Source organism: Prosopis cineraria, unplaced genomic scaffold, assembly GCF_029017545.1.
Source record: "Prosopis cineraria cultivar Desert tree isolate PC_DT_omini unplaced genomic scaffold, ASM2901754v1 PC221, whole genome shotgun sequence".
NCBI classification, from domain to species: domain Eukaryota; kingdom Viridiplantae; phylum Streptophyta; class Magnoliopsida; order Fabales; family Fabaceae; genus Prosopis; species Prosopis cineraria.
Window position 1 is genome coordinate 27,542 of NW_026555548.1, and position 27,787 is coordinate 55,328.

General features: G+C 33.2%; 2 protein-coding genes and 1 pseudogene across 3 annotated transcripts; 2 read left to right on the forward strand and 1 right to left on the reverse strand.

Annotated features, from left to right (window-relative positions):
• Nucleotides 1-2,699: 2,699 nt before the first annotated feature.
• Nucleotides 2,700-7,406, forward strand: LOC129295928 (transcription factor bHLH49-like). Of its 2 annotated transcripts, none has more exons than XM_054934526.1 (8): nt 2,700-4,597; nt 4,691-4,918; nt 5,006-5,071; nt 5,171-5,239; nt 5,528-5,599; nt 5,695-5,895; nt 6,245-6,372; nt 6,840-7,406. In XM_054934526.1, exons 1-8 carry the CDS (start codon nt 3,761-3,763, stop codon nt 6,841-6,843), a joined length of 1,605 nt encoding a protein of 534 aa, XP_054790501.1. In that variant the 5' UTR covers nt 2,700-3,760; the 3' UTR covers nt 6,844-7,406. The 2 variants fall into 2 exon arrangements, with proteins under 2 accessions (XP_054790501.1, XP_054790502.1); XM_054934527.1 differs by having other exon boundaries at nt 6,245-6,332.
• Nucleotides 7,407-11,848: 4,442 nt separating this feature from the next.
• On the forward strand, nt 11,849-15,177 carry LOC129295930 (amino acid transporter AVT6A-like; annotated as a pseudogene).
• A 244-nt stretch (nt 15,178-15,421) lies between these two features.
• Nucleotides 15,422-27,046, reverse strand: LOC129295931 (DNA-directed RNA polymerase 1B, mitochondrial-like). The gene is made up of 19 exons (XM_054934528.1): nt 25,956-27,046; nt 25,204-25,464; nt 24,987-25,120; nt 24,814-24,880; nt 24,596-24,654; nt 23,863-23,980; nt 23,650-23,763; nt 23,195-23,326; nt 22,696-23,112; nt 22,355-22,405; nt 21,414-21,484; nt 20,822-20,906; nt 20,445-20,597; nt 20,278-20,352; nt 18,256-18,345; nt 18,047-18,094; nt 17,488-17,602; nt 17,263-17,366; nt 15,422-16,252 (listed from the first exon to the last, which is right to left on the reverse strand). The coding sequence occupies exons 1-19, from the start codon at nt 26,763-26,765 to the stop codon at nt 15,983-15,985; spliced, it is 3,174 nt and encodes a 1,057-aa protein (XP_054790503.1). The 5' UTR covers nt 26,766-27,046; the 3' UTR covers nt 15,422-15,982.
• Between the last annotated feature and the right edge of the window lie 741 nt (nt 27,047-27,787).

Genomic DNA, 27,787 nt, shown 5'->3' on the forward strand with positions numbered 1-27,787 from the left:
AGATTTCATGTGTAATACTCCCCCACTTTCCCATTCATAAGATACCTTTTAAAAATATTTTTTTAGTTCAAAATATAAAATATTTTATAATAATTAAATTATTTTTTAATTAATATAAAGATATTTAATGTAGTTGTATCATTATTTAAAACTAAAGAGTAACAATAAAGGTACATACTTTTTCCATACAAAAATATAAAGTATTTTTAATTTTTTGAGATATAATTATTACTTTTTTTTAAAGTGTCTATATTGGTAATGATTTTATATTTATTATAGGTTGTTTAATAGAGATAATTATAAAAAAATAGAGTTAATTTTAAAGTATATAATTACTTTATTGGGAGTGAAATTTGATTAAAATACTTTATATTTTTGAACGGAAAGAGTATTATTTTTTTATGATATAAAAAATAACTTTTTTTAATATAGATGAGACAGTTAAAAATATTTTATAATAATGAAAAAAAAGTAAAGGATAATGCAATATGATGAAGAGAGAAACAGCCATGCTTAAAGTTGGCCTTGTCACTTGCTAGCTCCGTTGCCTCTGCTTGTGACATGAATAATCTTTCATTTATTCACCCTACTGCTAAAGCCACCTTCTTTCTAAATCATTTGGTTGGGTTAGGATTTTACTATGAGCTTACTACCAAAATCAAAGCATGTTTTACAACTTTAAACACACTTATTTACTTCATTTGGTCAAGTCTTCTCTAATACTTCATTCGTCTTAAAAGTATGAGAGCCTTTTAAATAAAATAATACATATTAATAAAACTTATTAAATATATTTTATAATTTTATTTTTTTAAAATAAAAATATAAACTTTCAAAAGGTGTATAAAGAGAGTAAGTTTTAATAGTTCATTAATCATGAAAGAATATTAAAGAAAGAGAATATAATAAAAAAGTGATATTAAAAAAAGTATTATCAATGAAATATTATAATTTAGGATAAATGGAGTACATTTTAAAGGAATTTGGGAAAACATTAAAATTCACCTGTCTGTAAATTTAAGGAAAAATATACTTGTAGGTCCTTATAAGTTTACTTAATTTTAAATTAAGTCCCTATAGTTTATTTTATTTTAATTAAGCCCTCATAATTTCATCTATTATATATATTGACTATTAAACGTTAAAATTAATAATGAATTATTAAATTTTACAAAACAAAAATACTCTAAAAGTTTGCAGAAAAAATAATTTAACATTTTTAGCCAAAATAAAAGAAAAATAAAATTTGACTGATTTAATCCGCTGTTTTAATTTTTTTTATAAAAATTCTGTTTAAAAAATATTTAGAATATAATTATATAAATTTTGAGTTATAAAATTATATAATTAATTCTAAAGTCATATAATAATTTAATAAAATATAAAAGTTTTTAATCTTGTTTTTTTAAAAAATGTAAGGATTTTAACTTTCAAGAATTAAAAAATTTAATTGGTTAAATTATAAGGGTTCAATTAAAATAAAATAAATTATAAGGACCTAACTCAAAATTGAGTAAATCTGTAAGGACCTGTAAATATGTTTTTCATAAATTTAATAATTTTATAACTTTATCTCATTTATATATATAGTTTAATAATATTTTTTTTAACATATAATGAGAGGAAAAAGTAAAATTTTGTAATAAAAATTTAATGATGCTTCGATCAAAAAATAATAATGATGCTAATTCAATGAGGATAATTTTTTTCTATAAATGCTTAAGATAATGGGTAGATGTTTTTTGACATTTAGACCTAAAAGAAGACTATCATAAACAGGTCAGGGATAATTTTTTCTCATGGATTAAAATGAATTTACTCCCATTAAATATAAAACATTTTTAACTAAACATACCAACCAACAAAAAACTGTTAGGTATTTAAGATTTCAATTTTTTCTCCTTTCTAATTTTACTTTTCTTTAATACTACCAATAATTGTCAATTATTTATCAGATAGGATGCATGTAATTTTGATATACTCGAGAAATATTTTAAAAAAAAATATTAATTTCTTTTAAAACTATATGACTTACGTCATATATTCTTTTTATATGGCTATCTAAGTAACTCATATTTAAATATTTTTGAATTTAATTGGGAGATAGTTTTTCTAAAAAGTGTTTTTTGTATTCACACTCTAAATATCATGACCATTCCCACCAACACCAACATCTACACCTAATGGTAATTATCTCATACTCTATTTTATTTATAAATTAATTTTAACATATTTATCAAAATCAAATTTAACTTTAAACTTCATTAATTTTATCTTAAAATTTAATAAGTTTACATTTCTACCTTTAACAAGTATAAAATAATTATTTTAAATAATTTTTAACATTTAATAACGATAAAAAAAACAAAAAAAAAAAACGGAGTGCCTAATGAGGTCAAAATTAACGTTCTTTCTGTTTTGTAAATAGGATAAGAGTATGTCGCATCATAGAATTCCAGGCACTACAGTGATATACCTTATATTTGAAAAGAACGGCATGTTGTTAACAATTTTACAAATTATAACGTTTTAATAAATAGAAATCATGACTTGATTAGGCAGTAGTAACTAGTAAATATAAATATATATAAATATTAAATATTTAAATATTATTTTACGAAAGTTGAGGAGGCAAGGTTGGGAGGGAAATGGGTTATAATATAGCATCACTTCATTCTACAGCAGCAGTGGCGGTGGTTAATCATCAAGAGCGCTTATTTTGATGTAGACTCTGTATAAATGCAGGGACTTTGCCGTTCTTCTTCTCTTCTCTCCTCTCTCCCTCCCTCTTTCAAATGCAGACTTTGCTTCATTTGGGAGCCTCTCTTCTACTTTCTCCTTCCACTTTTCCCTTTTCTCACCAGAAGGAAAAAAAATTCCCACCTTTGAATTTCTCTCTCGCTTGTCTGAGACTGAACAGAAGCACAGCACAGGCTTGTTAGCTAGAAACTGGAAGAGTTTGATCAAGCCCAAAATGAATTCAATAAAGTTGCTGAGTGAAAAGGCGTTAATGGAGGCCAGAGTACCAAAAGTAGCACCGAATCATAAATGGGTATCTTTCTCTTCCCGCTTTTAGCTGGGTGTTTCTCTCTCTCTCCTCTCTCCCCCCTCTCTTTTTCAGAGTTGGGTTCTGCAACTCTGACTAGGGTTTGAATGGGTATTTATTAAGCTGTAATCAATGTTTATTTTGCTTAATTGACTGCGTCTATACTCTCTAGACTTTTTCTAGCCCTCCTTTGAACGGTCTTTTTCTGCCTCTCTCTCTTGGGTTGGCTTCTTTATGAAATTCGGTACTTCAAGTTCAGTGGTTAGCTTTGGAAATGGTAGCTGCCAAAGTCGTGTGAGCTTTTAGTAAATCTTTTTGGTACTTGGGGTCTCGTTCCGGCGCTTTTCCAATTCTTCAGCTCATTAAGTGCGCACTTGATCTCTCTCCAACCTGCTTCTTCCCTTGTGAACTGGCCTCGTATACTCATCAACTTTTACCCCTCTTTTGGATGGATTCAGACTTCGACAAGTCGCTTTGTTCTATCATTTTCAAAAGAACTGTGGTTTAAAGGCTTGTCCGGAATTCAGCTCAGGGTCAGTCTGGTTTGGATTAAGAGATTTAATTTCTCAGTTCATTTCTGTTGCTTCTCCTCTCTTTATCACTTTTGAAGGTTCTTTCGTCAGATTTTCTCTGTTTTTCTTAGTTGTTCTCAAGGAATCATAACAGAGACTCTCCTAGAGGCTGCTTTGGTGTACTTGTTCAGGGGAGTTGGATATGTGTGACAAAGAGAGTTTTGAGATAGATGGAAACGAGGATCACATGAGTTATTCATCTAGTATGCCCTCGGATTGGAGATTTGTGGTTCCTAATCTTGCAAACACATCAGTGGGTTTGGTGGATTCATATGTTCCGAGCTTCTGGGATCATCCCATCAGTTCCCAAAACTTAGGGTCATGTGACATCAATGTACAGAACAATGTTAGCTCCTCATGCACAACTGGAAATAGAAAAGATGGCCTCGCCTTAGCTACTCATGATAGAACACTTGAAATGGGTTGGAACCCAACAAGTTCTATTTTGAAAATGGATGCTTTCTTACCAAACAGACCAACAACAATCTTCCCACAGAGTTTGTCTCAGACTCCCACTGATTCTTCCTTTATTGAGCGAGCTGCAAGATTCTCATGCTTCAGTCAGTTCAATGGAGGAAATTTTGGCAGTATGGTGAACTCATTTGGGATTCCTCATTCGACGGGTCTGTATTCTGGACGGGATGCTCTTGCAGGCCATGGGTTAAAATCAGCACATGGAGCACTATCTCAAGAAAGTTATCTGGATGTTGGTGAAGCTGCAAAAGATGTGTCTCCATCTGTTCAAAATTTGGCTGCTAAAGGAAGTCCACTCAAGAATCACAAGAGAAGTGAAAGCCTAGTAACTTCTCACGATGAAGCAAAACAAGCTATTGGCAGGTCAACTGATGAGTCTGATAGAGCAGAATCAAGTGGTGATGGTGGTAGTGGTGGTCAAAATGATGTGCAGATGTTGGAGGGTACTAGCGGAGAACCTTCTAACAAAGGACTAAACGCAAAGAAAAGGAAAAGAAGTGGGCAGGTATAATTTTGAGCTGTATTCTATATACATATGTAACTATTTTCCCCTTATCTGTGTGATTATATTTATATATTCGCTGGTTAATTTTGGTAGGATTCTGATAATGGAAAAGCCAATGGAGGTTCTGAGCCGCCAAGCGAGGCTGCGATGGACAACCCTGAGGGCCAACAGAAGGGAGACCAGCAACCAACTTCAACAGCCAAGACTTCTGGGAAGGATACCAAACAGGGCTCTCAAGCTTCTGACCCACCAAAGGAGGAATACATACATGTCAGGGCTCGCAGGGGTCAAGCAACGAATAGCCATAGCCTTGCTGAGAGAGTAAGATGTTTAATATTACCTACGATGTGAAGAAATGGAACATACTTTTGGATGAGGTATTTTACATTAGATAGATATTAACTGTAGGTAAGGAGGGAAAAGATCAGTGAAAGGATGAAATTTCTTCAAGACCTTGTACCTGGATGCAGCAAGGTGACTGCTAAATCTTGTAACTTTGAAAGCTTCTTAGTTATATCCTTACAGGATTTTAGAGTCGCTTTCTTTAACATGTAAGCCTGTTGCTGTTCCCAGGTGACAGGCAAGGCGGTTATGCTAGATGAAATCATTAACTATGTACAGTCACTTCAACGACAGGTTGAGGTAGGTGTAAAAGCTATGTTATCCTCCCTTTTTGCTCACTCAGTAACAATTGAATTATCTTGCTGATTTTTCCGGTATTTTTGGTCCTGCTTCCGCATTTTATGACTGTTAACAATGTATTGAATGATCGTTCATGATGGCTTCATTTTGGAAGATTGTGAATATAAATAAGATAAACTCCAACAAGTATGTTTTAAATATATCAATATCCTTTATATACAAGTGGTGTTTCCATTAGCTTACCTGTGAACCTATTGAAGTTGACCCAAAATTCTTTTCTTTTGGCAGTTTTTGTCTATGAAACTTGCAACCGTAAATTCACGGCTGGATTTTAATCTTGAAGGACTTGTTGCTAAAGATGTAAGATTTTAGAATGTGTGCAGCCATGAGGTAAAACTTTTTACTCATTGATCCATCCCTGACTGACCTTTGTGCAATCCAAAATTTTTTGTCAGATGCTTCAGCAACGGCCTGGCCCCTCATCAGCATTGAGGTTTTCTCCAGAAATGCCAATGGTTTTTCCTCCTTTACATCTGTCTCAACCAGGCCTTCTACCGTCAAATCTTCCTTGCATAGCGAACTCATCTGATATACTTCGAAGAACCATTCATCCACAGCTAACTCCCTTGGTTGGAGGATTCAAGGATCCTAATCAGGTATTGATCCATTGCTGAAATTTAACCTCACTTGCACCTTCTTCTTTTTTAGTTTTTCATTTTTTAGTTGTTGTTTAGCTCAATCAAACTCCTCATATTTGGTTGGTGCTGCACGCTTAAAATTAGTTAAAATCACAATTAATAAACAGAAATCCCTTGCAATAGACTTCACAGCTTGAGAGTGACGTAGAGTATCATCAATCAACGTAGCTTAAAAATTGTGTGACAGTGGCCTTATGCAAACACAGCAATTTCTGCAAGCTTCTGTGAAATAACTCTTATTTTCACTTGGTTGGTCTAACTCTGCTTTACATTCTTAATGTGCATATTTTGATTCAATTCACGAAAGCTACCTGAGATGTGGGAGGATGAACTGCACAATGTTGTACAGATGAGCCATGCACAAACTGCTCCACCGAGTAGTCAAGAGGAAGATGGTATATTTTCCTCAACAACTAAGCCTTTATGTGATATTTGGTATATGGAAATTTTAATTTGACTGTAAAATAAATGAAGGATTTTGAACATGTGCTGTTGGAGCCTTAAATAAATAGGAATGTTGTTTTTCATATATTTCAACTTTAACCTTTTTTATGATAAAAAATAGAGTGGGCCCTGTGTACTTGTACGGAGTTCAGGATAAGCCAAACTGTATAATGTTTTGTAAATAGTGTGATGTGGCACCCTGCATTTCCCCCCCTCTATTTTACATTGATTTTTGACTACTTGGAAGATTTATTTTTAATGATCTTGTAGCCTAGTGGCATGCAAACTCCCTTGTAAGCTCGAGATTGCAGGTTCGATCGTGCTTATAATTTCAGGTCGCTAGTGTCTGCCCTTCTAATTAAAAAAAAAATTAAAATTAAAATTTTCACGGACCAAATGACACTGCATATGGAAGTTACATTTTCATGAACTAAAGCAACTTGCTTATGTTCTGACAGGTAATGCAGCAGCAGGTGAGATGAAAGTTGAACTATGAACGTGATGTCCAGTCTAACATTGCATCTCTTTTAGTGTGTAGTCAGATGGGACTTGACAGTTGTTCCTCTGACTTGCCAAACATGGAAGGCAAGGCCAAGTTTAGGTTAGAGGAAGTAGACAAGTATTCATAGATTTTCTCTTTCTTGGAAGCATGAAAATACATATAAAGCATATATGTTTATGAGTGTTAGTGCCTCCACAGAAGCAGGTTTTGCTCGCTAAGTATATATGCATTTTGATTCAAGAATGTAAAGATGGAAAGTCAGTTAGATTGCAAGGAGGTACTAATGCAGAGCTTTGCCTTGTTAATGCAAAATCCTCATGGATCTAAGATCTTCTGAAGTTTGAAAAGAGGATGTGAATAAGAGGTGAGATCAGCTTCTGTCAAATGGATGCTACAAAAGTGAGGTTTCACCTCTCCATTCTCTCTCTCAAGTTTTAAAATTTCTAGTGAAGTGTATCTCTTCAAAATCAGGTCATGGTTTTGAGGTAGCTGCTCGCACATAATGTAATGTTGATCTGACCTAGTTTTCTGGCTATATCTCATTCTTTCATAGATGGGTTGGGATAATATATGAAATGGGATATAGAACAGAGAAGGGAATGGAATGAAAAAGAAAAGGTGATTTTGTGGATATAAAATGTCTTTTATTCCTGTATATTAAAACAAGAATAAAAATAAATAAGTACTGTTGAGTAATGATAATGGGGATATAATAGATATTTTACATTTCGATTTGCTCGTTGTAAAAAAGATTTATTTTAAGGTGGCAATACAGACTTTTCAGGAGGTCATCTATTATAGTGCCACTCATTTAAGTCTTCTGAGCCGCATGATTGTATTATTTATTTTTAGGCTGTAGTTCATTAAAGTATTAGTTCTGATGTGATTGCAATTGAAAAGGAATTCTTTTTGAGAGAATAAGAGGTAGATCTAAAGGAATTAAATAATAATAGTTAGGTTCTTAATTTTACAAAATTAATTATAATTATTAATTTAAATGGTTACAAATAAATTTTTTTTGTTATAATTAAAAAATTATATTTGATATTTAAATATTTATTTTCAATTGAAATTTTGAATTTGTAAAATTTTGGCCAGATATTTTTAACTTATTTTTAAAAATAATTTGTCGAGAATTTAAGTGATATTAATTTAATATTTTAAGACCTAATTTTGACGCTCTCATTCTTTTTCATCATTTATATCACATGGAATTATAAGTGGTATATTGTAAAGTGCAAAACCCTAATTTTTCAACTGCATGATCAATATCCGCTCTCGAGTTTTGATTATAGCTTCATTTTCCAATGTAATACCTCAATTTATGTCACATTCTAAACAATTTTCCAACCTAAATTATGTTCGTTATGGAACAGAGGAAGATTTATTGAATGCAAAATTGTCTTGAAAGTGGTATAAATTAAGATGACTTAGATTTTTTTTAAAAAAAAATCCTCAAATGCCTAAACAAAAATTTTAAAACTTTATCCAACGGCTCTTGGAAATTTGTAAGGTAGACTGATTGAAATCATGATCTACATCTATAATAAATTGTTTACGTGCGTTCTATGTAACACAGTCATCTAGTAAAATCCTACCTTTTGTAAATTGCATTAAAATTACCGTTCCTTGTACAGTGACAATACTGTTTTCTCTGCCATAAAAGATTATTTAACGCTTTATTATGTTTTTTTATAATTATTATAACACAAAAACTTATAATTGTGTGTATCCGTAGGAATATGATTTATAAAAAAAATATAACTTTAAATTTTACACTATGCTTAATTTTTATTATAAGTTCTTGTATTTTTTTTCAGTGTTTTAAGAAAACAAAAATATGGAGACATAGAATATAAAAAAAAGTGCAGGAACTTAAAATTATATTTTTTTTAATTTATAATTATGCTCATGAAGTAAACCTTCTATCCCAATTTATAAAATATATTTGAAAAAAATTTAATTTCAAAATATAAAATATTTTGATGAAAATAAAATTTTTTTAATATTGCATATTTTATAATATTCTCTCTCTTCAATGATAAATGGAACGTTAAGAACATTTTTATTTAAAATAATTTTTCTTTAACCCCTCGCACGGGGGATTTTTTAGTTTCATGTAAATGATTAGTTCTTGACTTCTTGATTTCTAGTCCTTGATTAGATTGGAATCAATGTATCGTATTCAATGTGAGTCTATGCACAATAGCATTCCTATTCAACGACTGTCTTTTTGCCCCACAATGAATGTCTGTAATCATGTTGGATCTGAAATCTATAATAGTACTTGTAATCTATGTGACCCAATTTTTTATACTAAAAAATAAGAATAGAGTTAAAAATAAGAGCCGATCTCTTATTTAAATAACGATTCAGACTTTAAAATATTTTTTTAAATAATCAAGTTTAAAAGCCTGATCTTGATAAACTTTTTTAAAAAAAGTTCAAGCTTGAACTCAAAAGACTCTTTAAGCCCTATTATATTATTATTATTATTATTAATTTTAATGGAACACATGTTTGAAGCTAAAGACTTGCTCTCCTAAAGCCCTGATCCTATAAGTATTATATTATTATTAATTTTAATTTATTTTACAATTAATTTATATAATTTAATAAATATTAGTGTATAGTATAAATTTTTTGATATTTTTTATTTTTCTATAATTATTATGTTTGCGTATTTATAAAAAATGAACTATTTTTTAATCAAAATTTAAATTTTATTACTAAACTTATAAATGTGTTGTTTTATTTTTAAGAGATTATGGGAATTTAATTTTTTTTAATTTAATACTATTTTAATTAATTTGTCATGCTTAATTTAATTTTAATTTTTTAATATAAGACTTACAAACCTGACCAAAGCTCTTTAAATAAGGATCGAGCCTCAAAAAATAAATAAAAAATAAAAAAAATCAAACTTAAGGTCTTAGGCCTTTATGGCTTGGGCTTATAAGGGTTGGCTCATAAGGGTCGACCCAAGAGCCAAAAAACATGGATTGAGCTCACGGGTTAGCCGATTTAACTTGCATAATTTGATAGGTTGAATTAAAATAATTGATCTATTTTTTTAAAATGAATTGAGTTAGCCCAACCCGCAAATTAGCCGACTAAACGGGCTGGCCACGGGCTAACATATTTAAAAAATAATTTTTTATTTTTATTACATTATATCTTTTTATAAACATACAATAATGATAATATTTCTTAAATATATAATTTATGACTCTCAAATATGTTCTTTATATTTAAAATATAGTGTAAATCCTTTTTATAATTTGTAAATAAAATTTTTGTTATAGTTTGTGAAGATGATTTATTAGTTTCTATAGAAATATTTTGAATATATATTATTTATTAACCTCATAAGATCTATTAATTAAAATTATAAATATAAATTCATTGAGAAAAATAATATAAATTTATATTTAAATTTTCTTTCTCAATGATAAAGATAGCACACCTAGATGAGAAAATAATTGATAGTAAAAATCTAGTAAAATGAATTTGCTTGGTTAAATTCTATATTTATTTTATTATTTACAAATTTTTTAATACCTAATTTGCTTTAAAATATAAAATAAATAAATGTATATATATTATAAATTTTTAATACCTAATTTTTTACGGGTCAGCCCACGAGTTTGCTAGCCCACTAGAAAATGGGTTGGGTTGAATTTTTCAACTCATTTTATCTGACGAGTTGGCCCAACCCAACACGCAAAAATGTCAACCCGCGTGGGCTAGCCCGCAAGTTAACCCATAACCCGTTTGCCCAGTTCAACTCGACCTTGCCCGTTTTCCAGCTTTATATGAGAGTAGCATATTATATTTTCAAACTAGAATTATTTTACATTATTTGTGGAGTCATGTATTATATCAATTAATAAATAATATTTTTAATATTTTATGATTTGTTATAATTATATTTATGATTATACTTCAAATATATTAATAATAGGATAAATAATATGATTTGTTATAATTTTATATTTTATGTTGATATATTGATTAATAATTATGATATATTTATAGTTAATATGATTCATTAAGTCAAATCTTCACATCAGGCTAGATTGATATTACAAGAATTAAAAAAATTAGATCGTCAGCCTATATTTTCCTCTTTTTCTTACAAATTCTAATGAGTTGTACTATTAATATTAATAAATAATGTAGTTTACTATCTATTTTACATTGATATATCATATATGGATTACAATTTAGGATTACAAATAAAATGTCATGATAAAAAAATGATTAAAATATCATTTTAAAATAAAAAATTATATAATAAGATGTTTATTTTTAATTAAATTAAGGCATGTAAATTCTTTATATATTATTATTTTATAACAAGCACTTGTTATTAATATTATTTAATTATAATCCATTTGTTTTGATTAATTAATTAAAAATTAATTAAGTATATAAGATTAATTATCTAAGTCTTCTCCTTTAAAAAATTCTAAATAGAAATTAAATTTTCATTTCAGATGGTTTTAAGGTAAAAATCTTGATTTATTTATTTATATATTTCTTTTCCTTATGAATCACGTTCTTCTATTTTTCCAGCGCATCGCTGACTCAGATCAATAAACAAATCCAAGAGACTACGGCTCGTAATGTTAAACAAAATTTCATTATGTAATTAATTAATTAATTAAATCTTATGAGAAAATTACATTTGTTTACTTCTAGCTAGAAGACAAATAGCAGTATCACAATGCAGTAGCTTTAGGGTTTATATGCTTCAATTATTAGTGGTAAATATAAGTGAATTAATCATTGTTTTTCATTATTAAGTTAATTTCGAAAATGATGTCTATTAACAAAATATTCTCGTAAATATTGGGTCATCGACAAGTCTGAAATTTCCATGTTGAAAACGGATGGTTCCTAACAACCCAGAAATGAAACAGAAAATAATTTCTACTGTCGACTTTCCGTTCCCAGACTGAGCTATTAGTATCACATCAGTTTTTTTTTTTTTTTTTTAATTTTTTAGGGCCTTGTCTACAGCTATCTTCTTCACGATTTTGGATAGGAGCGCTAGCTTGGCATTGATAAACTTTATACAATTTGTAGACGAATAGCTTTCTGGAAGAAAGTGCTGTCATACATACTTCCAGGAAAAGGAGAAAGAGAAGAAGCGGAGGGAAAAGGAGAAGCATTCGTGACGATGGTTCATCAGAACATTCAGAACGATTCAAGAAGAAAGAAGATATTTGTTGAGGAGCAATCTCCTCTGCTAGTCAATGAGAAAGATGTGGGTTCTCAGGGGGCATCTTTTAGTGGGTCAGTGTTCAATTTATCTACCACCATTATTGGGGCTGGAATTATGGCCATACCTGCTGCCATGAAAGTTCTGGGATTGGCTTTGGGAATTATCGCAATAGTCTTTCTTGCGTTGCTCACGGAGACTTCCTTGGAGATTCTGATAAGGTTTAGCAGAGTAGGGAAGGCTGGGACCTATGGAGAGGTGATGCGATATGCCTTTGGAAGTGTTGGAAGATGGGCTTTTCAGATATGCGTTCTTCTTAACAACTTCGGGATTCTCGTCGTCTACATGATCATAATCGGTAATGCATTTTTTTTATTGATGAGTTGTTCTTTAAGTAATTGCATTCCTCCGTTCCCACTTTTCTGGAAATCATACCGTTGCATAGAAGGAGGATACCCAATCCTAGAATAAAGAATATGGGTGATTCTGAGTATTGATAGCAGGTAGTAACTAGATATTCTCAGATCATGAATCTTGTTATCAGTAATACTTGTTCAGATTATTGTTGTACTGTGGCTTCATAGAAGTTGGAGTATTATTTTATATGATTGCAAATGGTTGTACTTTGGCTTCACAGAACTTTGGGATTCTCTAGTATTAGAAATTCCTTTACATAAGTTTTAAGGACTAAACTTGTTTGGATTGGTCTGCTAATTGATTACAAGGTGATGTGCTATCTGGAACATCTTCAAATGGAACTCATCATTCTGGTGTATTGGAAGGATGGTTTGGCGAATATTGGTGGACTGGGCGTACTTTTATTCTCCTGGTGGCAACCGTATTTGTATTTGCTCCTTTGGCATTCTTCAAGCGGATAGGTAATTTCCTTTCTGCTTATTGCGAACCACTCAACCACAACATGGTCTTTTTAAGTCAAACATGATATGTGGTCATTGATTTGTTATTGTCAATAACCTGCAACCTGTTTGTATGCTTGCAGATTCTTTGAAATACACTTCCGCTTTAGCAGTGGCCCTGGCAATTGTATTTATAGTCATAACTGCAGGGATAACATTTATAAAATTGTTTAATGGTAGTATTGCCAGACCCAGGTTGCTTCCTAATGTTACTGATTTTACATCTGCATGGAAGCTCTTTACAGCAACCCCTGTTCTTGTGACAGCATTTGTCTGCCATTACAATGGTATGCCACCTGAATGTAACTTGGAATTTACAAATCTTCAAGTGCTCTTATGGTTGTAAAAATTTTCAAGTTGAAATTCAACAACATATGATAGATTTTGAACTTGAGGTTAAGAGGAAGGATAAAACCAATTTTCCCACTGCTTTTTATTTTGGTTCACATTTTGCTGTCGATCTAAGTCCTAGTAGCAACTAGCACGGGTTTCCTTGCTGAATTTTTTTGACGTCTTGTTGAGATTTGAGATGCATAATCAGCTTAAAAGACATGAACTGTAAAGCACCTTTATTTCAGTGTTAATTGCTTGGGAGTACAGAATATACTCAAATTTATAAATTTCTGTTTGTTTTGTATTTATATTTTTTTATTTACCATTTTGATTATACCAGTGGTTCTTGCTTAATTATGCCTTTTTCTATCAAAAGCCAATTTAAATCTAGACTAATGCTTTATTTGCCTCTCTACTATTACCATCGAACACAAATTACGTTCAGAACTCTCTCTCTCTCTGTCTCTCTGTTTTTCTTTTTTCCTCAATATCATGCCTGCAAGATTATTTATATTCTTCATTGAACAAACAATATCGCCGAGCAATTTTAAGTGCTGGAAGGATGTGATTCATCAAAGTTATGTCTCTTGCAGTGCATACAATAGACAATGAGCTAGCAGACTCTTCCTTGATACAAAAAGTAGTGCGTGCATCTCTGGCCCTATGTTCTAGCATCTATATATTTACGGCCTTATTGGGTTTCTTTTATTTGGTGAATCAACTCTTGATGATGTCCTGGCCAACTTTGATACTGACCTTGGCATCCCTTACGGCAGCCTGTTCAATGACATTGTTCGCATCAGCTATGCTCTTCACCTCATGCTTGTATACCCAGTTATCTTCTTCTCACTGCGCTTCAATTTAGATGATCTACTTTTCCCTTCAGCTAGGTCAATGGATTTGGATAATGTTAGGTTTGTGCTGATCACAAACTGGACTCATCTCTTTTATATATGTGGCGGCAAATTTTATACCTAGCATTTGGGATGCTTTCCAATTCACTGGGGCAACTGCTACTGTTTGCCTAGGGTTCATTTTTCCTGCTGTTATTGCCCTAAGGTAAGATTTTTACGGTTTCTCAAATCTCTTTTTCCCAGTTATCTTGTAATGGTGACCATGTTGTGTTAATGTTATGTGTGAAGCCGTCGCCTAGATATTTATTTTTATGTTAGGGAATTTATGCTTACAAGCATTGTGATCAACCTTATTGGAATCCTTAGAAATAACTATGGTATTTCCTAGGGTGAGCACCAAGGATACTTCCTAGTTGAATGGTTAGAGACTAGTCCCTTTCGAGGCGTAGAGATTATACATCACGCTTCAGCATTTATCAATATTGGTTTGGTGTACTTATCTTTAATATGCCTGACTTCATTGTAGTAATCTTGCCGTATTTTAAGTGCTTCAAACTTCAATGCTGCATCAACTCTCCTACTGATGTCCCTGTTTCTGCCACCTTTCAGGGATCCTAATGGCATTGCAACAAAGAAAGATAAGGTTTTATCTATCGTCATGATTGTGCTGGCTGTGTTCTCAAATGTGGTGGCCATATACAGCAATGCTAATGCTATCTTTACTAAAAATGCTGATCCTCATGAATGATCACTCGTATTGGCTCGGTCAGCGTTGACAGATGAGAACATTTTCTTGGAACAAACATTTTCATGGCCTCTGACCACAAGTGAGTTTTGAGATCAAGAGTTTCCTCATTTGCGGAATCGAACGACAAAGAACTTGTTTGTTTTTCCTTGTATTGTAAGAATTCCATTAAATAAATAATTATATTGCGTGGTTTTTTGGTGCTGTGATTTAACTAATTTCATTTGCATATCGTTTCTTTGGCTTTATGATGTTTATGCAGAACCTTGAATTCTGTGTTCATATTTGCACACTCATGTCAGCAAGACTGAAAGTAAACTAACGTAAAATTATTAAATGAAAACTTCGGAAATGTAGGATACGAAATTGGAATAAATAAAAATTAAGGGACAGATGAAAAGTTCATTCGCTCCCATGGCACGCTTCGTAGTTTCCCAAATATTCTAGATCAATCCAACAAAATGAAAAAGTAAAAATGTTTCTATTGGGGCACATCTCAAGTGAAAAAGTAAAAAAATGTTTCTTTTGGCATTATTATTCTACATGTTAATTTAAATGATGAAACCACAGCTATTTTACAGTTCCTAAGGTATAACGGTACATTCTTCTAAGCCACCCCTTCCCTCTGAGGCAAAACAGAATACAAGAAAAATATATCAAAGACATGTAAAAAGGCAATAAAAAGAATCGTGACAACTCATTTTGGCCTACTCGTTTGCAAGGGCAGTGTAGAATAGATTTGCCTTCTGGAATAAATAGCAAGGCGTCAATCAATCGTCTTGTTTTGCATCTAATCCGAGCAAATTCGCAGACCATTTGTGAAAGTCCATTTGGAGTGCCCTCTGGTGATCTCAAGTTGAATCACCCCTTTTCTTCGTATCCTTCATAAATAGTTAACAAGTAGCATATGTCCAATCGAAAGGACATCTCTTGAAAACATCCAATGCCATGACAATGTATTTACAGAAGATCGTCGGGCTCCAAATTTCGCTCTGCAATTTTCTTTCATGTACATGCCTGTCTTCATGGCCATTGAAATCTGCATTTTTCTTCCATGTACATGCCTGTCTTCACGGCCATTGAAATCTCTCGTGCCCATAGAAGATATAATAAAAATATCATCCTTGGGACTGAACTCCAGGAGGAGGAAGAACAAGAACAGCAAGTTGAGTTTTCAAAAAATCTAGTGAAAAAGTAGGTTGAATTTAGAACCTCTCGTAGATCGAAGTCTCCTCGGGCAGGTAAAGGGGGAAGATTCAACGATGGAAAAGATTTCTGAAAGCCCTCTAACAACTGTAAAGGGGGAAAAAAGGGAAAAACATCATGATTAAACAGGACTCTAAGCCAAAAAGTTAGTATGAGCAACATGCTTAAAAGTAAGACAAGTACTTTTAATATATTTCGTGGAGTAGAGAGTAGCATGATAGGATGACATAATGACATAAAAGATAAACTTCATCCAATTCCAGGGACCATAGAAAGTTCCATAAGCAGTCAACCACTTTCATTTGATATGTAGTCAGCGCTAAGATTTGTTTTTCAGAAGAATAACAGTTAAGTCCCAACAGAGAAAATTAATAACAGTTAAGTCCTTGATAAATTTTTTTTGAAAAATCAGTTGTAAATTTTGATTCAAATAGTTGCAAATTTAGAAGTTTCAACTGCAAATACAATATTTCAATTCTAAATATAACAATTAATTTGCAATTTGGATTCCTGTTTATAAATGTTTGAATTGATATTTGCAATTCATTTTATAGAAAATTTTATCGAGGACCTAACTGTCATTAATTCATTTTTTTGATACTTTACTGTCATTCACCCTTTTTTTAACCCAGCATGCCAGCAAAACAAAGAAATAAATTATTGGATTTGACATTATTTTAGAAAACCAATAGTTCTCACGAGGCACATGTACAATCTCATCAGACTTAAAAACACAACAAATTAAAGAAAATATATTAGCAAGGCAATCCAACATCTGGAGTATGCACTGTTCCAACAAAACGGATTTTACTAAATTGCTTCAAGAATTTGTATGCTCCCTCCCCCCCCCCCCAAAAAAAAAAGTACAGCACCTAATTGTAGGGTATGAAGGAAAGGGGTGGATAGGGATCAAGCTCTTGGGCATTTCCAATTGTAAGCTATGCCATATGCATAGAAGGGCCCTTTGATGTCCTTAAGTTGCACAATAGCAAACAATTCCAAATTTCCAATCATACAAGGAAAACTACTATAACAAGCTCATGCATGAAAGGGTGTCTATTGATTTAATTCAATATGCATGTAAGAAAGATACTCACATTTTCTAGAATCGGAGCCTCATAAAGTTCAACAAATTTTTCCCTCAGTATTTTGTTCATCATATCAACATCACAAGCATGTGTCCAATATGAATCATGTACTCCTGCAATCAAACATTGTTATATAAAATAATAAGCCCCAATTTTAACATAACATAGATGTGCTACAGGAACATTTCCATGCGTGCAAGATGGTAAGGATGTGTCAAAGAGATTAGCATGGACCTGCAAAGTTCAATCCTGCTTTCTTGCAAGCAACCGCAGTCATCATCATATGAGAACCATCAAGAGAATGAACAAAATTTGGAGGGAAAGCAGTTCTCTGCCGCTTTACCATGATCTGCAACATAAAGTACAGGTGAGTTATTTTGCTAGAATTGAAACAATGCTCAAAACTATAATACAGCATTCAAAATAATAAATATATATAGTGACCAATTGAAACCAAAAAGAAGACATATGCAGTGGCTGAGAGAATAGATGCCGTGCTTTTTATATTGCCTTTAAGGGGTGGCAACTGGCAGGCCTTAAATCTTAACAAATAAAAGCAAAACAATAACAACTTAAACAAGTTAAACCAGTAAAAGGTCTGCACAGAGGAAATGGTTAGGGAAACTTAGTTCTTAATGAAAACATGAATCATCTAATTATCATGCATCTTACAACAGCTGGATCATAAATAAATGATTGAATTTTCTGCTTTAGAACAAAATAAAATTATGTTTCAAAGTACAAATGTGAGCCTGTACGCGGTAAGCCAAAGTAAGAAAAATACAGTGGTTACCTTGTCAGTCTCACGTTGTAGTGTTAATATCTGAAGGGTCGTCTTAACCTGCATCACAGCCAATATAAAGAATTGATGATACAGAATGTTGTCAAACACAGCTCATTTCTTTAAATCTAGAAATAACACTAATAAGGACCAAGAATTAAAATTTTAAAATAAAGAATGAAAGATAAAAAAAAAAAAAGGTTTGTTTTTGAAAGTATTACATGATTTCTTCCTAGCTGTCTGTAAGGTTGTACTACAGGAAGCCCAAGAGGACTGATCCACCGTACGGGCTGATTCTCTGAAGCTATCACCTAATCATATTCAACTCTACCATCATTGCAAGGTCAACGCATGTACAAGTATTGTAACATTTACAACAAGAAAAAACACAGTAACATAATGAAGTAGCCTTTAAAAAACTTTAAGCAAAATCATAGTAATCCAATGTGTGTTATAAGCAATTCTCAACTCCATTCAATGTATTTGCAAAATGGGATATTAAAATATACTCTTTTCATCCCAAATTATAAGAAAAGTTACAGGTATATTGTTGTCCCAAAATATAAGACAATTTGAGAAAAATAAGGTTTCATTAATAATACCTTTCCAATATTACCTTTCAAGTGGAGAGAGAATTGAAATGATATTGTAGTGTAATGATTAGGTGCATTGGGGTATTTTTGAAGGTTTATAATTTTTTTTTGTTGCAAAATTTTGTTTTAAAAAAGTAAATTTGTAAAGTGTCACTATTATGTTTTATTAGTATGCACAATCTCTTCCAACTCTGTCTTATAATTGAGATTAAGAGAGCATTAGTTATAACTTGTTGCTAGATATAGATCTTGAATTTTATGAAGTATTTACATCAACAAATTGAACAAATGAATCAAGTGTACTTAGGATCCAATATTATTGATAAATGGAAAATTAAAAGAGAGAATGTGGTTAGTGTATACTGATCTACCAGGTTATATTATTTATAATCGTATGTATAAGACAAGCAATTAATGATGAATAAATACAATCATATCTGCCTACTCATTGCCTAGTCAGCCCTAATCATATACAATCTTATACAATAAATACAATATCAAAACTTATTCTCAACAATTATGTCAAAACTGAAGCAAAATAAGAAAAGCAATGATTATGGGGGACTTCCAGAAAAAGCTCTCTTCCTACCCCAAAACTTACAGTTGATGTAAACCAGCTCAGATACCACATGACATGAGAGGCTACTAAAACAATGTTGGCCGAGATGGATCATGTCCTTAAGGGAGAATAAGTAATAAATTTATTTTTCTTCAGCACTGCATTTGGAAGGAAGCATTGTAGGAACTTTTTATTCCGATACCATGACGTCTGGCTGATACAGGAAAGGAAAAGCTCCCATTCGAAAAAAGATAACTACTATGAAGGCCACCGAAATTTTCTCCTATTACAAATCTAGTTCTGCATGGAACCAAGTTACATATGCACAGCACGCTTCCTAATGGTGCCTGAGTTTGTCACTCTCAAAAACACCTTCTCCCTACACACCCACTAGTACAAAATACCACAACACTAAATGACAGGGTGCACTCCAGAGTCCATTTTCTACCCTTACCCTGCATACATAATCCAAACATATAGACTCGCACAATAACATGGACATTCAAACAATAATGACAATGGGTCCTAAAAGCCACAAATCAAAAACAGTCTTTAGTTTGTTGAGGTACAGAAATTAGTATGACTACGTAAGGAAAAGCATCAAGGGTTACTGGAATGCAGCTTCAAAGTTAAACCAATCCCACCTTCCAAACAGAAGACAACCAAAACATTATTTAAATTTAGTGAAGAAAATCAAACATGAAGACAACTCCGCCTATGTTTATAGCCGTCCCAAGCACGGGTAAAGGAAGAGGGTTGTGTTAGGCCATCAACAGCCAATGTAAAAATTTGTTGAATCTATCATGAACATAATGATAGAGCACAATGGCGTCTTGCAATCCATGTAGCCGACCCCACCTAGTGGGATAAAGGCTTGTTGTTGTTGTTGTTGTAGTGAAGAAAATCAAACAAATTAATAATCAGACCAGGATTGCCACCAGGGGATTTAATAGATGTAACTAGCGCAAATTAGACTTAAACATTTCAGGTAAAAAAAAAAAAAAAACCTAAACATGATCAATTATTTAAAAATATATATGATTGAGCCACATGCCAACTTTCCCCTGCTATCTTCACAAAATAAAAAATACCTTAGCACATTCCCCAAGCCAATTCATGATACTTCTTGCAGCCTCAAACATCTCTTCTAAGGCCACGAGAGTGGTCTGCAAAGCAGTGAATAGTCAACAAAACAAGAAAAGAAATGGATAGATTGTAAACACATGCACCCCCCCTACACCAAATTGACTTCTCTTACTTTTGCTGTATAACAGGCTGCACCAAACATCTCTGCATCATCCTCCATAGCATTACGCTCTTTTAGCCTCCTCTTGATCTGGTCACGGGCACCAATATAAGTCACACCATAAACTGATGTCATCACTGTCTGCTTCACCAATTTCCGGTCCACCTAATGGTGCCAGGTATTCAAAAAACCGTTAGTGATATAAGATTGAGGCTAGGACATAAGTGCTTTTGAATTCCTACAAAGCACTTTCAATTTATAAACTGATGTCAGCAAATCATCAAGCTCATCTACCAATGTTCTAAAAGTTCCTACAATTCTATTTTCAAGTATTTCTCAGAAAACATATAAAAGTAGATTTATTTTAAGAAAGTATAATCACAAGAAACCTGGTTGATCAAACGTCTAGCAAGTATTGCATTTGGATAAGTTTCAGGATCTTTCTCTGAATCCCTTCTCATGATTTCAAGTACTCTGCACCACAAACAAATTTGAATAAATTAAAACAGTAGTTCAGATGACTTTAATATATCAATGCATCAAAATCAATGCGAACAGCACAATTCATCTTTGGATTGATTTTAAGAATTTTCAGTAAGCTGAGCCTCAGTATGGTTGTATAGGTTTGGACAAATAGAATAATTTGACAGCAGATGCAACTGACTCCTTTGTGGAATGGCATTAAGAAATAGATAAACTAATAGTAGGTAAGAAAAGGAGAAAGGAAACTGTGTAATAACTGCTGTAAAGCTGCTAAATATGCCAGCATTTGGCTTTGATGGAGGTCAATCAGAAAGGGCCAGTTGCTTCCCATTATTGATTTTATGATTCAAGCAATGTTTACAAGTTTTGCTCACCCCCTTATATCCTCAAAGTAGTGTTATCTATATTGAACTTCGTTAAATTGAAGGAAAAATTGTAACTGAAGGGTGCCTAGTTATTGTAATTTCTTCATGAACTTGCCCACACAGTTCTCATTACCTTGCAGCAATTCCTGAGTAAACATCAGCAGGCCGGTCTCCACATACGAGATTGACTGCAGCAGCTCCCAACTTCAAAAATAAAAAATGCAGTGTATTGATACTCAGGCAATATCAAAAAGGAAAGGGGAAAAAAGGAGAAAGGGACATGCAGAGAGGAAGTAAGAACACAACTTCATCAAGCCAGTATTTCTGAAACAATCTATCATCATTCAAGAGTCAGCTCGTGCAAGAAGGTAATAATAACACATTGCAGTTTAAATTTAGATTAGTACTATTTTGACGAGTTTCATGCATTTATTCTTAACGGTCCCACTTTTTGCCAGCATGCAATGTACAATATCAATTATGAAAACATATAATCCCCAATAATAGAAAAACATGCATGGGTAGGCGAAATTAAATTTTGTGAAATTGAACTGCTTTAGATGTTGGAAAGTCAGAAACATTGAACCTAAATAACCGCAAAATTTAAATCTATCATGATTTATTAAGCCACCTAGCTTCACAATAATATGCAAGCAAAATCATTTAAGTCTTCAAAAATTCTAGATCAACAGCAATCACCTTCACCAACGACAAACAAGAAACTCAAATATCTTGCTTTCAGCACCAGCTTCAAGAAGGAGCACTTGTTTATTGAACATCAAGAACAATCCAAAAAGGACTTTATCATGTAAAAACTCTCAATCCAATTTCAAACCAAACACCATCATCAACCAAGAAACTCTGCTCACATTAGAGGCTAATAATTATCTTTTAGATCAGCTCCATGGGAAAAAACAGACTTATTAACATTCCACTTTTATATAAGCATTTGTCAACCATTTATAATACCCCCTCACAACAAGCTGTTTTCCCCTCAGCCCAAATTCCAAACAAGCGCAAAAAGCAAGCCAACAAGGCTTCCAGGTAACCAGGAAAATTTAATGTTCACATTACCTTGTCCCTCCCAAGGGCTGCATAGTGTTGTAAGCCATTGCACGAACCATCCTAGGGTAATGACAAAACAAACTATTTTATGAAAAATGTATCAAAACCAAGAAAAGAAATACAAAAGCATGGGCTATGCTCGGAGGTCCTTCAATATCATCATTACCAACATAACAGTAATATATGTAAATGAGAACAATTTTGGTAAGGAGGTTGTTATTGTTGCAACAACTCAAAATGAAAAATATCCATCGAAAGAATGTAGTTGAGTTCTTCCATTAATAGGAATGCAAATAAGACAGTCTGTGCATGCGTTCCCAGAAACCATTTCTGATCTCACAAAAAGATACCTGATGAACAGGCATATGAGATATGGTGGTCTCAGGAGAGTGGCTTCTCAATGCTTCAGATAGATTGATACATGCTGCCAAACACTGAAAAGGATCTTCTGCTTCTAACCACCAACGCCTTCCTTCAAGAGGCCTGTCTGCAGAATCAAATATATCATCCAGATGGTTCTCAACAAATGTGAGTCTACCCTCATAACTCAACTTGTCCACACCACCAGCATACAAATTTGCTAAATGTATTTTCAACCAACGCAAGCCTGACTTTCCTAAAGGGCGGCCCTCAGCAAATTCTAGTATGCCTCGGCATAAATCAGAACCAAGATGGTTCAAATATGGGTGCATGGGATAGGCACGTCCTCGGAAATCAAGATTGTGAGGATAGTAGAAGCCTTCTTCATCCTTCATCTTCTGTGCAACCTGCACTCAGTAATTCGAGACAAACTTAGGGCAAGCATTTGATATAAATCAATCTATTCAAAACAAGAAAAATGCTTCTTACCGCGAGTTTAAGTTCTATGTCACATCGTTGTGAATGCATCTCATTATTCTTCTTTTTGATATCTTTGACTTTCCACTTCCATTTTTGGATTTCTGATTGATCTTCTGTGTCCGGTTCCACTGGGATGGGAACCTTGATGAGGAAAAAGAGAAAAGGAAAGGTCAACTACAAAACTCAGCACTGAAGCAGCATAACTTACAGAAAATGGCACCAAGGAAGCATAGGCAATTTAAGATACATTACCCGCATACAAGGATATGACATTAGTATATGGATGGCAAGTAATCAATGAATTAAATTACCTATAAAAGTATTTTATATATTTCAGGTGGTTTTTTGCCTACCACACGAGTCATATGATAACATATAACAGTATGACTTATTCCTATTCATTAAAATTTTTCCTCATTTTCTTTCATGTTTTTACAAAATATGCTCAATTAATTGTCACTTACATCTTGACGGTCCACCAAATCTGCAACGCCCCCACCATTGGCCCAAATATGATCTATGACACTAAGAACCCTTTTGTTTACCCTCCACTTGGTATTGCCAAGGGTATTTAGAGCCTAGATACAACCAAAAAAATATACCAGCATTAATTTCAGTAGGGTGTCATGACCATAAACTGAAATACTTATCCACAAAGACATGGGAAAAAATGCTACCTCAAAAACAGGTTCTAGTTGTTGCAAGGGAGTCCTTTTAACTGCTTCACGTTGCTGCTTTGCTCCATGTGTTCTCATTACATACGATGGCAAAAACAAGTATGCTCCTTGGTCATACCTACCATCATATTGCAATGTTCCCAAGAAAATGAAAATTAGCAAACTAAAATGCAGCAGTTCGCTGGATGTCACAAGTTGAAGCAGTAGGTCAATAGCATCCCATCAAGAAAGAAATCTTGTAAAATCATAGTGACTGTCAAAGTTTGAGGTGTCAAATTTACTCTAACAATTCACATGCTCCTAAGAAAGTTCTTTGCCATAAACAAGTCCATTCAAATAAGTTAATAGCAGAAATTTCATGAGATCTGAAATAGCTGGGAAAATAATTAAAAAAAATTGACCTTCCTCAGATTTAGCTCCAAAAACATAGATTCCCTCTATATTTTGAATATAGAAGACCTTGCTTATATTTTAAGATGTATTACCACGCTGTCATCGGAACATGAGAGGCTGATCAAGAATAGATTCATTGGTCAAATGCTTGATATATAATGTAGCTAAACATTACTAGTCACTGTTTAAAGAGGTGGAAAGTGAAACCAAACATATCTTTTAGATTTGAAAGACAAGAGATGTCCCAGGATATTTTTAAATAGAGGGAGTTTGAGAATTTAAAGTTACAGGAGGTCAAGGAATTATATTCATAAATCTAACTGCATATTGAATATAGTACCCTGTCCAGTTACGAGGTGGCACCAACATTGGCATGTATGGGATGACCATGTGCCTGGCCTGTTAGTATAAAAACAGTCTGATATTAGCATCAGCCACATTAATTTATGCATGTGAAAGCAGACATAGTATAAGCACAACCACAAAAAGAAGCCTACTAACCAACTAAAAGAAAAGTAACCATGAATTCAAATCAAAATTATATAAAAGGTCACTCACAGATTTCTCAAGGCCCTTTTGGACCAAGGGGTCACATTCAATAACACCATATCTCCTACTGCTCTTCCTATTTGATCAAAAAGAATTCACCACAAACCAAAAGGAAAATAGATTAAATATACCACCAATATTGATTGAATAAAAAACTATTTAACTAAGATGCTGATTCTCACTGTGAATCATTCATGAAATTTCTGAGAGCATGTGTAAATGCAGGGCGTATATCTGGTGGACTATCTCCTACTTGATCCACTGGGGACTGTATGTAGGCTGTTTCTATTAGCAGTTTAATTAAGTGACCTCCAACCTGGAATATACATGAACTGCATTGGAATGTGAAGTGAAGATAGCTCCCATGTTCATATGTACAAAGATTGAAACATCACAAACCTTTACTTGACCTTCCTGCCCCCAAGGCTTTGAAGCATCATGTTTGTTTACTACTGCCATTGCTTTTCGCATCTTCTGTTTTTTCATTAAACTCGCAACTTTCTTCCTTAATTTATCCTGCTCTTTAACCACTTTGTCACTATCTTCAATCACGTTACATTCTCCTGAGGTTGCAGGATCAGATTCACCATCAGGGTTGTCAGCAACAGCCCTCTTCGTCTTCCTGCTCTTTTTTGTATTCAAAAATCTGTATATTCTGGCCTGATCCACATATAATACTAATACTTCAATGAATGAATACTTGACTATCGTGACTTCAAGATAGTGACACCTAACTTGAACAAAAAGCCTGGAAATACTGCACTAAGTGATAATTGGATACTGCATTATTTATCCTTTGACTGACATGAGGAACACAATAAATATGGCAATACGAGGTATCCAAGCATCAACTATATAAATTAGCAACAGATTTTTTTTTTCACGCAATTATAATGGCATTCAAAGCTCAACCAATTATGTGAGAAAGAGATACACTTTTTCCTAACTCAATATACCAAGGGAAACAAGCTAGAAAAATGATTCCAGATTAAAAACTACAATTTTTAAACAGGACAGAAACACTTTTTTTATCTAAAGTACCCTTTGAGTTCAAGTAACTAAGCATTAACAAAGACCAACTTCATTCACAGGTCATAAAACTTCACCAAATGACAGAGTAAATAATCCAAAACGTTTCGAGTTTAGCAAACCTCCTGTTCAACCGCTTCACCAATCTGACAAGCGGCTTGGATTACTCGAGCGCTGCCTATCCCATTACTATTTGTCATCAACAATCCCATCAACTTATGCATAGTAATGACTGCCATCATCTCTGCAGGCAACTCATTAAAATAAGGCGCATGACTGTTCGCGTGGGTGTATTTGCAAGCCTCTTGCTCCGCGGCAATTGCATTCCGCAGAGGTTCAAACCAACCAAGGAACAACGACTTCACATATGGCAAATTGGGTGCAAGCTTCTGCTCACACATGTCTGTCAATAATTCTTGATATTCTTCGGCGGCACGTTCCCATGCCTCTGTCTCCATTTTAACCTGCCTTCTCCGAAGTATTTTATACCTGTAGTTCGCCATACCTGCCAACTCATGCATTGGCTTCTGCAACTGGGGTTGTTCCTTCACTTGTTTTCTCATTTGCCTACACAACTGTTGATTGTCATCGGACCCAGAAAAATCTTCTTCAGTCTCGTCGGACTCAATAACCTCGGCAACACTAGCAAAACCTCTAGCCGACTTTACAGATAAATAAGAACCCAAGGGGTCTTCAGAAGGCTGAAAATTGGGAATTCTCATTTCAGGTTTCGAAGTAAATAGACCAACTTGATAAAACCCAATATCTGGGAATCTCGAGTTCACCGGCGTTTGTGTTTCGGAAGGGCTCGTCCTCTCGATAAAATTCAAGCCTCCGGAAAACTTCATGTAACTTAACGAAGGCGAGTAAGAGAATTCAGGGGATAGTTTAAACTTCCTCAGGGAAGTTCGCTTGACTACGTTCGCCCACATCTCTCAGTGGAATCTACGATTAACAGAACAATCCGGGGAGAATGACTTGAGTTATGGCTGAGAGATACAAAGAAATGCTGAGTTGATCCACATCGAATTCCTGAAATTTCTCCAAGGAGTGAACGGGGCCGGAAGCAAAAAGAGAGATGAGTGATATTTAGATTGAAAGCTAATGAGAATGAAGAAATGGCGATAATTAAAGGACCTTGAGCGGGCAAAGAAGAGAAGGCAAAGCCGCCTCTAGCCTAAGCCCTTCATAAACCTACGCTTTCATGCTTCAAGTAGACGAGCGCACAACTGAAGCAAGTAGAAACCGGTTCCGGGTCTGATCCGAAAAGTCTTTCCAGGGCATGATGACATGGCAAGTGACGTGTCCAGATTGATGACATGGCAAGCGACGTGCCTAGATTGATGACATGTGTCGCCCATCCATAGTCGGATTGCGTTCGGTTTCCTTTTACCAAGAATCAATTCTTTAAAAATTCATTTAATAAAAATCGATTATTATAATAAAATTTTTACTTAGATTTTTTTTTCAAAAATTAATTTAATAAACTAAAAATTATTTAGATGATATATAATAAAAATACTTTTAAATATATAATTATTGAAAACAATATTAATTTTATGATATGTAATTTTTGATATATAAATACGATATGCATTTAAAATATTTAGAAAACATATATAATAAAAATTTTAAATAACATAAAATTTGATAAGGTGAATAATAGATATAATAAAATAATGTATAAATAATATGAAATTCATTACCAAAAAATAAATAATATAAAATTTTTTATGTTGAGTAATGAAAATAAATACTTCAATTTTTATAAAAAATTTAAAGTTTGAATGTTGTATAAAAAAAATATAAAATTATAAATACTTCTATATACATTCAAAAGAAAATTTAACATGAAAAATTGATTTAGGGGTAAAATGGGAATAAAGGTGTTTAGAAATTTAACAAGCAATTTCAAAAGTTAAAAGTTGAATCCAAAAATAACTTCAAAGAGCTT

Coding starts and splice junctions, on each gene's coding strand:
- LOC129295928 (XM_054934526.1), top strand. CDS start 3,761: ATGTGTGACAAAGAGAGTTTTGAGATAGATGGAAACGAGGATCACATG. Junction 4,919..5,005: donor GCCATAGCCTTGCTGAGAGA/GTAAGATGTTTA, acceptor TATTAACTGTAG/GTAAGGAGGGAAAAGATCAG. Junction 5,072..5,170: donor TTGTACCTGGATGCAGCAAG/GTGACTGCTAAA, acceptor TGCTGTTCCCAG/GTGACAGGCAAGGCGGTTAT.
- LOC129295931 (XM_054934528.1), bottom strand. CDS start 26,765: ATGTGGGCGAACGTAGTCAAGCGAACTTCCCTGAGGAAGTTTAAACTA. Junction 23,981..24,595: donor CCACCTCGTAACTGGACAGG/GTACTATATTCA, acceptor ATATGATGGTAG/GTATGACCAAGGAGCATACT. Junction 16,253..17,262: donor AGGCTCCGATTCTAGAAAAT/GTGAGTATCTTT, acceptor CCCCCTTTACAG/TTGTTAGAGGGCTTTCAGAA.